General features: G+C 38.8%; 1 protein-coding gene across 3 annotated transcripts in view; it reads right to left on the bottom strand.

Annotated features, from left to right (window-relative positions):
- The window catches only part of CBFB (core-binding factor beta subunit), a 63651-nt gene that overhangs the window by 9243 nt on the left and 39584 nt on the right, over positions 1-14824 (bottom strand). For 2 of the 3 annotated variants that reach the window (XM_019535643.1, XM_019535641.1), the window contains one exon: positions 12862-12957. In XM_019535643.1, the coding sequence (XP_019391188.1) occupies positions 12862-12957 (96 nt within the window). Of the gene's footprint in view, positions 1-12830; positions 12958-14824 lie in introns of all 3 variants that reach the window. The other variant, XM_019535642.1, reaches the window with a different exon arrangement.

Here is a 14824-nt window from a genome sequence, read left to right as displayed (position 1 = left end):
TGGCTCCTGCCACTGCATGCCACTGGTTCAGGAGTGACTTGTTTGCTTATATGGCAGCTCCTGCCACTGCTCCTGCCGCTTGTCTGGGAGGGGGCGTGTGCCCCCAGATCAGCGTGGGACAGGGGGATGGGGAGGGGCATGCTCCCAGGATGAGCTGCTGTGGGTACCCACTCTGAGCAAAGTGCAGCGCTGCCCCCGGCCCCAACTGTAGCCTGCCCGGCCCACCCTGCGCAGATTTGGGGGCAACCCCCCCAAGTGCCCTCCTGGAGCAATGGCAGGAGCAGCAGCAGCAGCTGCCGGATGAGCCACCCCTGGACCGGCACCATTCCCCTCCCCATGCCTCCTAAATGAGCCACGGCACTGTCCTGTGCCCACCCTGCCCAGGCAGCGCCTACCCCAGTCCTGCTGCTTCCTCACCGCGGAGGGAGGGGGGGGTGTCAATCGATCTGCCCCCCACCTCTTCCCTCCGCTTTCACCACAACGGACCTACCGAGCTCTGCTCCTCACTGCCTGTGTGCTACGCTGCAGTTGCGAGCTGGCACAGGCATTTATCAGCCAAATTACTGGCCACATCAGGCCAATTTCCCTAAAAATTTCCCAATTTTCTTTATATCAGTGCTGATCCGATATCGGACCAATGTATCAGTGCACCTCTAGTAACTATTTTTCATTGTTATCTCTTGGACTTCAATTTTCAACTATCTGTGGTTTAGAAAAAAACAAGGCTATGATTTAAATTTAACAACTCACAAATTCTTATTCAGGTAGATCTTTAGATCAATTTAGTTAATAAAATTTGGTCTTCACATATTTCACACTTCACAGTAAAAAAAAAAAAAAGCAACAAGTTGCTGCTTTATTTTTACTTTAAAAGGGAAGGAGTCTCTCTTTCAGAAAACAAATCATTTACACAGTAATTTTACTGTCAAATCTCAATAAAGACTCCAAGGTACAAGCATATGGTTGTATTTATAATTTTTCTAAAGTGGCCTTTTCCTTCAAAATATATGAGAGTATCTACATGATTTATGACATCATAGCTAGTTGTAGGTTTTTGCAGAAGCCACTGTGGAACAACTACCAGATCTGCTCTTTCAAGTAAGCTATGAACGGAATGACAAATTATCCTCAAATGTCTTGAAAAACATTCATTACAGTATCTTACTGGTATATATGGGCAAGGGTATAATTTTGTATTCAGTGAGTGGGGATTTATGTATGCTATTTCTACATATTGAAATGACAGCTCAGTCTAAGAATCCCCAATTATTTGCTACTGAACTGTGTGTGCATGTATATGAATATATACATATACATATATACAGACATAATCCTGTCAAGTCACCACAGCTAATGATGAAATAACATTTTGCATCTTAAAGGATGTGAAAGAACCTTATAACATACTGCTTTTACACACACATACACACACACACACACACACACACACCCACCCACCACAGTAACTACTGAAACGCCTCTAGAGTGGAGACACACACACACACACACACCACAGTAACTACTGAAACGCCTCTAGAGTGGAGACACACACACACACACACCACAGTAACTACTGAAACGCCTCTAGAGTGGAGAATAGAAACCAGCCAGCCAGTATGCAGGTGGCAAGCACACTACATTATACTGGACAAAAGTACAGGTATTTCTAGTCACAGGCACTGAGAAAATTACTTTCATAAAAAAGTATTATTGGATCATTAATATTTGTAAGTAGAGGACAAATTATCTTTCCTGTATGATACTGCATCTGGAAGAATCACAGAAAATACACTACAGGGAACCTCAATTTATTAATGCAGACATAAAAAAGTTTTATTTGCTTAACCTAGTTTTAAAATTACAACTTGAAAATTCTCTGTATTTTGAACCAGATGCTTATAATATCTCCTGGCAACCTGCTGAATAATAAGCCATAAAAAAAATTAAGCAAATATTTCTTAGTACTATCATCAAGATAAGCAGTGAGCTGAATTTCAGAATCACTTCAATAAAAGTTGCACCTACATTTTATCAAATCTATTCCAGTGAGTCATGCACTAAAAATCATATGGGAAAAAGTGTTTGTTTATTGTAATACTACATACTGCACTTTTCAATACGATGTTGAATTTAAATTTGGGGAAGAGATTCTTTGAAAATCCCAAGTTTAATAGTGAATAACGCAACAGATAGGAGAATTTTAACAGCTGAGTGACTTATTCAGAGCAACACAACACAAATTATGTCAGTATGAGGAATAGGTTATGAGAAAAGCTTCCACTTTCATCTCTGCAAGTACAGGGAGAACCTAGAACACTAATATGTTTCTTAGAAGCTAATGATTTATTATTTAAATTAGCAGTTTCACCAAATATCCTGAAATTAAATAGTTTATGTTATAGAAATAAAGGGAATTTCCAACACCCAAAAAGCTTCATATACAGCTTTCAGCACATGAAACCATGCAAATCTTTTGCAATACGGAAGGAATTATAACTGGCAACAAGCCATCTAAAACCTAACTTTAGAGATGGCATGATGACTGACTGAAAAAAAGTATAAGAACTTATTTGTCAGAAAACATTTGAAAGCCACCTTTTCATGTAAGTCTAGACTTATAACTGGAGCACAAAACACTGCAAGGGGTGGGGAATGTACCAAGACTAATACAAAGCAAAACTGAAACAGAAAAAGAAGCATAACTGATCAAAGATCAAACAAAGAGAGATTTGAAGTCAATTTTGCTGCTAGTCCTATATACCTTCACTCTGGCTGGGTGTATCAGCAACTGAGTGAAGTCCCAAGGATATGCCAACTGGGAACAGTTAGGTAGGAGACTGGTACAGGCTAACAATATCAGGGGGATGGGATTTTTGCTGATGCTGTTACTGTTAATTTGTTAAACTCTGGATAACATTTGAGATTTTATTTGGAAAATATTCATTTTAGGTTTTAGGTGTGGTGGTTAATAATATGCACAATATTCATTTAAATGAGAAAAATAAACGGTGCATAGTGTTTACCAATGGGAACTGGCAACCAAAATTTTGAATTTGCACTTTAAATTTTTTTTTAAAAAATCAGGTCTCATTTATTAGCTTGTATGATGCTCCTGAAATGTATTCATGTCCAATGTATAATTTTCCATGAAGAAATGTTGGCAAGAGAAAAATCCTTTCTAAAATAAAAGGCAGAATCAAAGAATGGCAAAATAACCACCCTTTCATGAGCAACTGTACTACTATTCTTAATTGCATTTTGGCAGCTGCATACATCTATGATAGACAAATCAGATATACTATACCCTTTGGCATCTGTTGCCTATCATTTACTAAAGAAGCCAAAAAAAAAAATCAACTTATGTTATAAACAATAAAAACATAAAAACAGGAACATTGGGATCCTTTTAGAAGATTTTTTTTTAAAGCCTTAAAAAAAAAATCTCTTTGGGAACACAATGCTTATACCTGTACAAAAGAACAAGAACTTTTTTTAAAACGAATAGTCACCAGGGTGGTGTTTTTTAAACATATAGTCTTTCTCCACAGTCTTTTCCTGAAGAGACTAATACTAGCAAAGACAAACTTATTACACGGCCTTACATTATCAATATTAATTATAAAAAATGTTTTAAAAATAATGATCAACCCACATCACAGGAAGGAGACAAACATCATAAAAATAACAGTACCAATTAAAAGCTGTTCTCTGAAATGCCACTTAGCAAGATGTTTTATAAATAGTAGACTATGGTTAAACGGCCAGTTCCTCTATATCAACCATCATTGACAGTATGGTATGGAAAGAAGAAAAACAGAAAAACAATAAAGAGAAGGGATAGGAAGGAAAACAAGCAGTCTTTCCAGAACCAGTGTAGAGCCTCCAAAGCTACACTGGCAAGATTCAAAGCTTAGAGGGAAAAGCAGCTGTTTTGCCAGCATAATTAAGCCCCCTCCCCAATCATTATACAGGTATACAGACTGACTTGTAAGCACCAACACAGGTTGGTCAAGTAATTTTTTTCATGCGTCTGTGTGCGACAGCTACACCAACAAAACTTTGTATTGTAAACCTGATCTCAGAGGTCTAACTCGATTTCTCCATTTCTGTAAACATACCTATTTTTCACTTAAGCCTGGAAGCAGAATGTCCTACTTTCACCATCAGATGTGTCAGGTATCAATTTTACTATTTGACTAATTAGTTTATTGGCCTCTCTCACTTGGTTCTACAGGAGTTTGGCAGACACTTTCAATAGAACTTACACATTTTATGCTCTTTATCCCATATCTATTCCGTACAGCGTTCCCTCTAAGCTGCACAGCGTGTGCAATCATGCCTGGCAGTGTGGCATGAGTGCACCTGCGTGGCCGCCTATGCCGCACAGCTTAAGAGGGAATGCTAATTCCACCATCTATTTTCAGTGCCGAATTCACTGGTTATCTTGCTAAGCATAAACAACCCCAACACATTTAACAACCAAACATCTATAAAAATTCCATTCTTTCTACCAATTCTATTTTCTAGAAGTGTAGTTTTCTTAACTAAAAACACATATATAGTTCAACTTCTAATAAATTAACTGCATTTTGTGGTTGTGTCCTTAGTGTAATAAAGATCTGAAAATATCACCTAACACAAGTCAATACAACTATCCAGGAGGAACTTGCACTTATGCCAAGTTCCTGAGAAGCTTCTAATAATACTGCTGAGTATTTAAGATTTCTTGAAGTAAATTCTCTTTAAAAATAAAGTTATTTTAAAAGATTGTAACATATGAACACAGTACAAATGTCCAAATAATTATCTAGTCAGAGTACTGTTTCACAAAAAGTTCAGAATAGGTGATGCTAGCCTAAAGTGATAGAGAGCACATACATCAGAAAAACAATTTATGTGCCATGTAGAATCAATTCTGAATGTAGTACAGAAAAGATCAATTTTGCAAATCATGGAATAGTGTAATATAAGCATCTTCTTTCGGACAATGAGGTTAGAAAGGGGCTGAGCAACAGAGAAATACTGACTGAACTCAATCGATACTAATTATATATTTATAACTTCTGCACCAACTTCAAACCATACCTTCGAAAAAGCAAGCATTTCAGATTTTTTCTAGGAAAAAATAGCTTCACACAAGAGCTAAATTTCAAGTGCTTTACATTGACAGTTTTGAGAAACTGCTCAAAAAAGGCCCAATTATCAGCCTATGGTACCAAAAAACTGTGATTTCATAGTACCTTTTAAACAAAGAAACAGCTTATATGATGGCTTCAGGCAATAGTACATGCAAGGAATTCACACTTTCTAAGCTAAGAATGCAAATGATTCATTCTTGGCCTGATCATACTCTAGGTCACTTTGGAGGAAGAAAACAAGATGTGGTGCAGGATAAGAGCACAGCAGCAGGAGGCACAGCCTAGAGAGGAGTCAGACCTGGGCTTGCCCATGGGTACTCTGTAGAAGAATGTAGAATCTCCTCATTAGGAAAGTTTCTTGGGAGCTGCCACCAAGGGCTGATAGCTCAGAGATGGTATAGAAAAACAGGGCTTCTGCATGGATGTCCTATGTCCCTTACACATCTGAGTTACATGTGGGCAAAAAACAGCTACAAGGTTTCACTTGTATATGTAAAAGGTTTAGCGCCCCAGTTAGCATGCAAGGCCTGGACCTCCCCATAGGTCTGTAAATTTAGCATCAGAGGAGTAGTGTTCCCAGCTTCCCCACTGCCAAACTTCTGGACCTGGGATGAGCCCTGCAGATCAGAGCACATGGAACCAGAAGCCAGATCTGGCCTGTGGGGAGGGCTTTGAGCACTAGGGGTGTGTGATATTCAATAGACTCTAGCTGATTATATCCTATGATTCCAGCTGACTTCCTGCCCTTTGGGCAGGGGGCTGGACTCGATCTTCCAAGGTCCCTTCCAGCCCTAATGTTTATGAAGTCTATGAAATCTATGAAGTCACATGCACGATTCATCTTAGAATACATAACATGCTTAATGAAAAGAAATCTAACCATTACGTTTTGTTTGCATAGGTATTTTAAAAATTACAATTTTCATCTAAAACAGTGGTCTTCAACCTTTTTAAGTAGGAGATCACCTTTGGTATTTAAAAGCAACCCAAGATCTACTGTGTGCCGCTATCACCACCCCCCGCTTCCCTCCCACCCAGCAGGTAAAAGTCTGTGGGGAGGGAAGGCAGGGAGATAGATGGAGGCAGAGGAAGGAAAAAATTATTTGGGGGTGCGGTAAGTCCCATTCAGCCGGGGCCCCACTCAACTTACCTTTGCTTCTGTAGCACTGCCCCTCACCGTGGGGGCCTCAATCTATCCCCTGCCCCTTCCCTCCCCCATGGACTTGCCTGCTGGGCTGGGGTACACTCAGACCCCCACCCCAGCTTCGGATCAAGTCCAAGAGGCTCCAAGATCTACCAGTGAATTGAAATCCACTGGTTGGTGACCACTGATTTAAAACATATTTCTAAAAGTACAGAAACAAAAACAAGGTAGACAGGAAAGGTGCATCTTTTCCCGATACCTCAGAAATGAATCTGAAAATTAATCATACTGTTTTGTTTCATATTGATCATCTAGTATCAGCATTTGTATCTGGTTTCTAACTGTTCATAAAAATTCATTTGGAAATCTATTGTGCATATTCACGCATAACTCCCAACAACAATCAGTGAAGAGATATGTACAACTGAGGCACAGCAGTTGTCCAGTCATGAGCTAAATGTTTTTTTACTAAACATAATTCAAGTATTCGCAGTTGTGTGCGTTGCTTTTCATAGAAAGAACAACAAAAAGTTTCCGAGCTTTAATGTTTTCTTAAGAAAACTTAAAGTCATATTAAATGGGAATTTCATTTAGTTTCCTAAAATGGCTCTGCTTACCCATTAATGTAATTTATATTTAGCATAAGACCACAAAGAGACAGACTGCTAGACTAGGCTGTTTCAGGGAAGAGTAAACCACTCTGCTTTTTTGCTTGCAGTACTGCGAAAATAAAGTGCACTGCAGTTATTTGGGAAATGAAATTTAAACATTTTAGTTTTTCTTTTTCCTGCTCTTTTTTGTGCAATTCTTTAAATTGCTTTTTTGCATAAACTGAATTTAAAAAAATAGTTGATGGCTCAACCCCCAAGTGAACCCAGACTTAACAGAATATCTCTGACCAAGTTCATGAGCGAACGAATGGGGTAAGGGAGGAGGGAATTTGGACATCTGAGCTTCTGTCATAGAAAGTACACAATCTGAGCTTTCAAAAAACCTTTTATATTATAAAACTGTAATTTCCACATACAAAGCTAACCCTCACCAAAATTATCTACAGACACCACAAAACAGGAGCACAGGATTTCCAATACATTATGCCCAATCCCTTGCTATAAGACCACCACTTTGTACCTGTTGTTCCACTGAACATTCGGCAGAAGGCAGCTAATTGCAGCTTCTTTGGAGCAAGTACAGACTATATTATTCCTAAAATATTTTGACTCCACTGGTCTGAGGCTCTGGAAGATTTCTTCCTGAAAGTCTCTCTAGTTGGTAGTAGGCATATACTGAGCACTTGACTAATTAGTTGTACAGTAAATCTTTCAACATCTACATGTGTACCCCTATTAGGCAGGAGTAAACTAATTCACTCTGCAGCAGAATAGTAATTGTAAATACAAGTACTACTTGTAAATGAAAGTACTATCCTGCTGCTGAGTAAAAAACTCCGTAGCAGCGCACATATACATGCTGGAGGGGCTGGCCTGGAGCATGAAGGAGCTTCAGTGCAGAGCCTGCCTGCTGGGTAGCTCTGCAATGAAGCTCCCTCATGCCCCAAGCCAGCCCCTCCACAGCACTTTGGGCCAAGGGGAGCAGCCCTGGGCTGGCAGACTGATCCCTGGGATTCCCTGACAGCTAGAGGTGCTCCAACACAGCTGCACATGCTGTTCGTGAATAAACCCCGGAGCAGATTTCTCTGAAGTTAATTGCTCCTGGGCGCACATTCAGATGCATGCCCGGGAACAGTTTATTCATGCATAGTGTAGCATAGGTAGATGTGCCCACTGTAAAAAACAAATCACTAAGTTCAGTTAAAATAGTGCCTATAAAGAAAAATCTATTTCAAGACTCCATCACATTGAAACAGCATAGGAAACTACTACAGTCAAATGCATGCGAGACAGTGACAACCAGCCTGGACAGCCATTTAACTCATGTAAAAAGTAGAAGCCACTTGCCATCTCCCACCGATATATTAAAAGCAGGAGCCTTGCACCCCTGACATTGATCCTTAGGGCATCTATACTGCAAATGGAAACTGGAAGGTGAGAGCTGGATGAGGAGGAAGCAGTAATTGGGGTTTACCTTGTTTGTATTTAAGACTGTACTTCTATATGCTCTATCAGAGGAAAACCTGTTCAGGCATCAGTACTGCTCAGCAACCTACGGGGAGCACTTTGTCCATTAGTGATAGTGAAAATACACTGGAGGTTTCCTTGATGAATGCTGACAACTTTCTTCCAAAAAATAAAAAAGCAGGAGATATGAAAATTATATACCTGACACCTTCCAGAACCAAAGAGTATTATGAAACTCCTTTACTGTATGGAGAACAATGAAAAAGCAAACATATTCCAAGTTGAGATTTTTATATAAAAAAAACAACTAGTTAACAACATGAATTAGTAAGGCAAAGGTTGTGGGACAAATTCATTACTGGTATGCATCCACTTCTGGAATTTGGCTCTTAGCTTTATCTAGTGGCTCCATCACAAAAGTGCATGACAGATTTTCAAAACCAGGGACAGCAAATTAAGTCCTTTAATTATGAATGTTGGTCTTTCCTCACATACATCCCATTCAACTTTTATTCTGACAACATTCAAACAACATTCTGCAAAAGTGGAAGCCATTAAAACACAACCTTAATTTAGAAAGTACTTATTGAAAACATGTATTATGTTCAAGGACATTTATTTTAAACATAGAAATTTTGAATAGAAACTATTTAGGCCACGCTGGAATTGTATGTTGTATGTCAACTAAAGGAAAAAATACTTATAAGAACTAGAACTTAACATTTAGAAATAAATCCTCTCCACAAGTGTTTACTACTTTTACATTTAAAAATCGTCATTTAACCGAGGAATATCATACAAATGCAGAATAATAATAATGACGTAATAAAAATTATTTACAAAATGAAGGGGAATTAAGTTACATAGTTCTTCAATTTTGGTCTCAGATACTTCAGATATGTTCCCTAACAGTCTGCATTGCAATTCTTGTGTGCACAAATACAGAAGCAATGTTTTTTCACCATTACAATTTTCTACTATTACATTTAAAAGTTTCACTGTTAAAGCAGCAGCTATTTCAATCATTATTTTTTGTTTCCTAAAATACCACCAATCCAAATCTCTAATTGTCCTTAAAAAACAAATATCAACACAAAAGAGTACTTAAAGTGTTCAGACACATGCTTTGGCAATGATCTACTATTTGTTACGTTTAAAAAAAATAATCTACATAAAGACTTATAAAGAAACATATCTACAAAGAAAGAAAGCTGTATAAATAAAGAATGAAATCTGTGATCATTTTCATATGCTGCCAAGCTTTGGATGACTGTTTCCAAAGTGCTGGCGCCTCTCTTTTGGGTAGGGGCGGGTGGAGTACTGTAAGATTTTTTCCCCTCTCTTATTGAACTAGAATCTGGTCTCTATTAAAGCCATTTCAGCTATAGTACTACAGTCTGAAATTGTCTAATTTTATACAGACATTGTTTCAATTCCTAGGACAATGCCTTACATTGATGAGTTCTTATTCTATGTCCAGCAGTTCCCAGCTTTGTTGTTTATTCCATGATAAACAGAACAACATTAACAAAAGGATTAGATACGTAGTTCTACATGTAGAGTAACTAATAATGTTATTGCAGGGTCCTCACTGTGTTTCAACATCCAAAGTAAAGCTAAACTACTTTAAAAGATGTTTCTTCCAACTACCTTTTCTACAAAAAACCCCCAAAACCTCATTGTACCATGTTTTTACAGGTCAAATTATATTGCACCTATGAACTCACCAGATGATTTAACGTCACGGGAGCTGTATAAATATAACTAAGTAGAATGTGACCTCAAGCATTATTACTGGCAATGATACAAGCATGAAAAGAAATACAGATTGACAACTGTATCCGATACTGACTGCACGTGTGCAGTAGTTAAGAAATTTGAGATTGGACTAGAAACACAGCGAACATGAAAATCTACAATGCTATTTTTAAAATGTATTCTGTTCCATTTCAGATTTTACACTGAGCCATGCTTGTGTTATCTGTGTGTTTAATGATTATGCCCACTACTATAATTCAATTAAAATACACTGAATTGGTGGGGGGAACCACAAAAAAAACCACCCAGACAATTTTTTCCTCAAACCCCATATTTAGATGATCTTGCCATTGTCTGCTTCAAAATATGTCGACTTCTCTATAGTCTTAAATAAGATCAATTGCCTAGTGCTTATCTGCAAACAAACCAGATACACATTTTTAAAAAGCATGTGAGAACAAAATATTTCTTCCCAGCTCCAAGCTTCATGAAAACTGATAAGCTCAGTATCTGTGTACAGTGCCTAGACACAACAGAATGAATACTTCTAGATGCTACCAATGAGTAAATAGTTGTTGTTATAATGAAGCATTTAAACTATGGAAATAAGCAGCCTGAGACAATAAACTGGGCTTTGTCTACAATACAAGTGGGAAGCATGACTGCTGCACATCTAAACAAGCTGACCATAAGGAAATCTGAGACACTTGCCCATCCTGTTCCCCACTCTCCCAAGTCAGTGGTGCTGCTGCAGGCAGAGGCAGGGGTGGGACAGTGTTGTACGCTGAGCAGGTAGCAGTACCTACCTGCCTACCATGCCACTCCGAATTGCTCTGTCTCCCTGTTAGACTGTGCCCTATGCCCCCACAGTTCTGGAATGCTCATTATAACTCACACCAGCCAGGCGGGACTGGCCTTCGAAATCCAGGACCATCGTAGTTAAATCAGGCCATTATGGTCATCCTAGGTACAAACTTACCCCGTCTAATTTCAGTCTTGCTAACACAGGTTCTATTAGAAATGAAGCCATAAGCAGTAGGGGCGTACAAAAAAGTCCCTATTTGATTTGGATCCGGCCTGAATCAGGGACAGTGATTTGATTAATTGATTCGGATGACTGTCCCTGACTCAATTCAGCTGAATCTGAATCTGAAGATTCGATGCTGATTCAGGGAATCAGTGATTTGGCCAGAGACACAGCTTTAAATGTTTTTTCTATATAACTCAAGGTACCAGGTGTGGCTTAGGAATGCTGGGGTGGGGCGGGGGGAGCCTTGCGTGCTTGGCAGCGAACCAGAAAGTGGACTGCAAGTACTTCTGGTCCATTTCCAGGTCTGCCAGGGAGTGTGCTGGGGGCCCTCCCGCGCCTCTCTTGGCTTGGCGAATGGCCCACTTCTGGATCTGCTGCCGAGTGCACTGGGGAGCCCCCCACGTTTCTGTGGGACACTCCATTCACCCCAGCATCGCAGCATTCATGAGCTGCCTGCTACTAGAAGTATGTAGGAAAAAAAAATTTAAAACTGTGTCTATGTTCAAATCGCCAAATCAATTCAGAGCGTTCTGAGTTGATTCAGAGAAATTAAAGGGTCCTTTGATTCCATTCTGATTCGGAGATTCAGCCACTGAATTGGACTGAATCAAATTAGGCACCAAAGCTTTGCACAGCCCTAATAAGTAGCACAGGCTTTAGCCATTCAATCATCTGGGATGCCCAGGAAGGTCTCTGAACTCCACACTGAAGCCATGCTACTCAGCAGCTTTCACTGCTATCTGTAATGGCAAGACTAATGCTAACTCTGTAGAGGTAGCAGCAAAGAAAGAGATAAAAGCAAATAAAGTTACAAATAGCTTGAGAGAAAGAAGATTGGCTCCCTGTCACTGTTGCTCGTCTCCAAGGTAATTACAGATGAAACTGGGAGTGGGAAGTAATCCTAATAAAGAAATTCAAATAACTTCTCCCCCGCATTCTCTTATATTCTCACCCACCACTTCCTTCAGCTTCCTAGCCTTCTCCTTCCATGGACTTCTCTATCAGTAGCTTCCCTTTCTTGGGTATAATAAGAAATTTCTCCCAATCTGCTCTTCCAGCTCCTTTGTTTCCTTAGATCGAGTGGATGCCTGCTCTCTATTCAGCAAGAAGGAAAAGAACTCAGATGGTACCAAAACCAGAAAAAGCAAATGAAGAGCTAGCCCAGAGACAGAAGATGGTGTCAGGCTCAGGGGATAGACCTAAAAAAAGGAAGGAGATGGAAAGATGAGAGCAGATCTAAGCCAGCAGTAGAAAATAAGGGTCTGAATCAACTTGTTGGTATTCTTTTTTCACTAGGGGAGAGACTGCCAGCATCCCCCAGACTTCTCCAGCGTCTGTGAAAGAGGCAGAAAGTAACAGATTCACTAATACAGCTTAACTTCACTTTTTTTTTTTTAATAGCTGTTAGCATTTGTATCATGGTCATACAAGCCAACCTGAGAAACATGTGCCCATAATTGGAAAATGGGCCACCTAAGGAAGCAAGGGTAAATAAAAACAACCTATAGTTACTCAACTAATTTCAAAAATATATCTTTGTGTTTTCCGGATTTTAAGTGCAAGTAATTTAAAAAATATGCTTTACACATTGCAAAATTCAACAGAAACAAACAGAAATGCCCCACCATTGGACAAACAGACAAGTTAACAGAAACAATCTAGATTGTTGGTAAAGTACTAACCAGTTACTGACAGCAGCTGTGAAACCCTCACCTCCATTTCCTCCCGATGAGACCTGTCTCTGTCCTCAAACTCGCGAGTTCTTCTCCGAGCTTCTTCAAAGGCTTGCTGTGCCAATGCATCCTCCTGCTACCAAACCAGAAGACAGAAAAATGACACAAAACTCTATACTTACTTCCAAAAAAATCCTGTTTTATTGAATTTCAGACATCATTTGAAGATAATAATACTGACCTCAGGCAGCAAGGGACAACTAATCTACAGAAATCTACTGGCAAGAATGACACAAAAAGTAGGGAGGCCACAGTTTTACAATCCAGACTGCAGACTGAATTTGCCAGTTTAGCAGAATATCTTTTCACAAGCAAGCTGAGGAAACATAATATTAAATGATAGAAAAAGAGCCACCTTAAAAAAAAAAAACAACAAAAAAAACAACCACCAAAAAGCCCCTACACCTTCCGGAGAAGAACTGCTTTTAAAGGACTATTTGTATTGCTTCAAGTTGGAGTGCAGGTTTAAGATCAACTATTTAAAGGAAGCCTCAAGAGTTGTAGGAAAATGGCATTACCTTTCACCTGTGTTAAAAAATTAACTGGCTTGTAAAATAGATTTTATCTTTGAACCTACATGTTGAAATATTAAATTCTTCATGGAAATTTGCTATTTTTTTGTTTTCTAGTAAATTCACTGATAGCACTAAAAATAGCCATAGTTGACAACTGATGGCTTTTAAATGTAATTGTTGTGTCCTAAAAGCAACTATTTTGGTTAGCAGATGAACATTTAAATTCTTGTAACGGCGTAGCTTGAACATATATTTATTAGTCACAGCCCTCAGGGTATAATTTATGTTAAAAATATATTAGGAAGTGTAAAGAGGTAGAAAACATTTGTTTCTCAATTGTGCATGTGTGCACACACACAACATCTAAATTTTATCAGCAGACTTCCATGTTTTGGTAAAAAAAAAAATCATGTTTTAAATATAGCTTTACAATTAGAAAGAAGGGGAAACATCTTGTTTTTCTAGCAGCCACTCTGTAAGAGTCCAGTGACAGTATTTTTGATAGAAGATTTCATTGTTTCAGCCAGTACTGCCACAGTTGGTTTATAGATGCACTTTCCTTAAAAGGGACCTACTAAGCAGGAATTATAAACTGACTGATTTAAAATTAAACAAAAAAAAAAGTTTCTGTTCCCTTGCAGATGGTTTTAAGGGTCAAGCAAAGATGAGCCAACTATGCAGGGAACAGCAAATAGTAAGAAATAAAAAATACCTTTTCATATTAACTTTTTTTGTTCTTGCAATCTGATATTGTACTTTTAACTGTCCATATTAGGCAAATGTTATTTTCAAGTTGAAGATTTCTCCTAAAAGACAGAAATCCTAACCTTGAGCTTTAAAAGACAAAAATGTTCAGTTCCTGACAACCCAACTAGATTTTTATATATCAAGGGATTAAATGCATTAATTTTTAAATTTAAGATAAAATGTCTCTAGTCTAAGAGAATGTGAAATTGCCTTTTTTTTTGCCTAAGGCACTATATACTGTACCCTACAGCTACATAGTGAAATGATGTGAAAGAGTGCCCCAGGTGACCCAACATATTTTAATACAAACATCTGTCAGTCAATAATTCTCCATAATTAAGTCCCCAGAAAGTTATATTGAAGGGCAACGTTTAAAGCTGCCAGCAACAAGATACCATTTTGGCAGTAACTTGTATAGCACATTGGGCTCTTGCTGGCTATTTTTAATATGGGCATAATATATAGCAATTATGGCTGGGCAGTGGAAGATTTCATAGATTTCATAGACATTAGGGCTGGAAGGGACCTCAGGAGATCATCGAGTCCAGCCCCCTGCCCAAAGGCCAGGAAGTCAGCTGGGGTCATAGGATCCAATTTAAGAGAAGCATCCAATTTACTCTTGAAGGTGTTCAATGTAGGCGCTTGAACCACCTCCGATGGCAGGCTGTTCCAGACCTTGGG

Source organism: Crocodylus porosus, unplaced genomic scaffold (assembly GCF_001723895.1).
Source record: "Crocodylus porosus isolate Cpor-Errol unplaced genomic scaffold, CroPor_comp1, whole genome shotgun sequence".
Taxonomy (NCBI): Eukaryota; Metazoa; Chordata; order Crocodylia; family Crocodylidae; genus Crocodylus; species Crocodylus porosus.
Note: the sequence above shows the minus strand (reverse complement) of the source record. Positions and strands in the feature narration are given on the sequence as shown.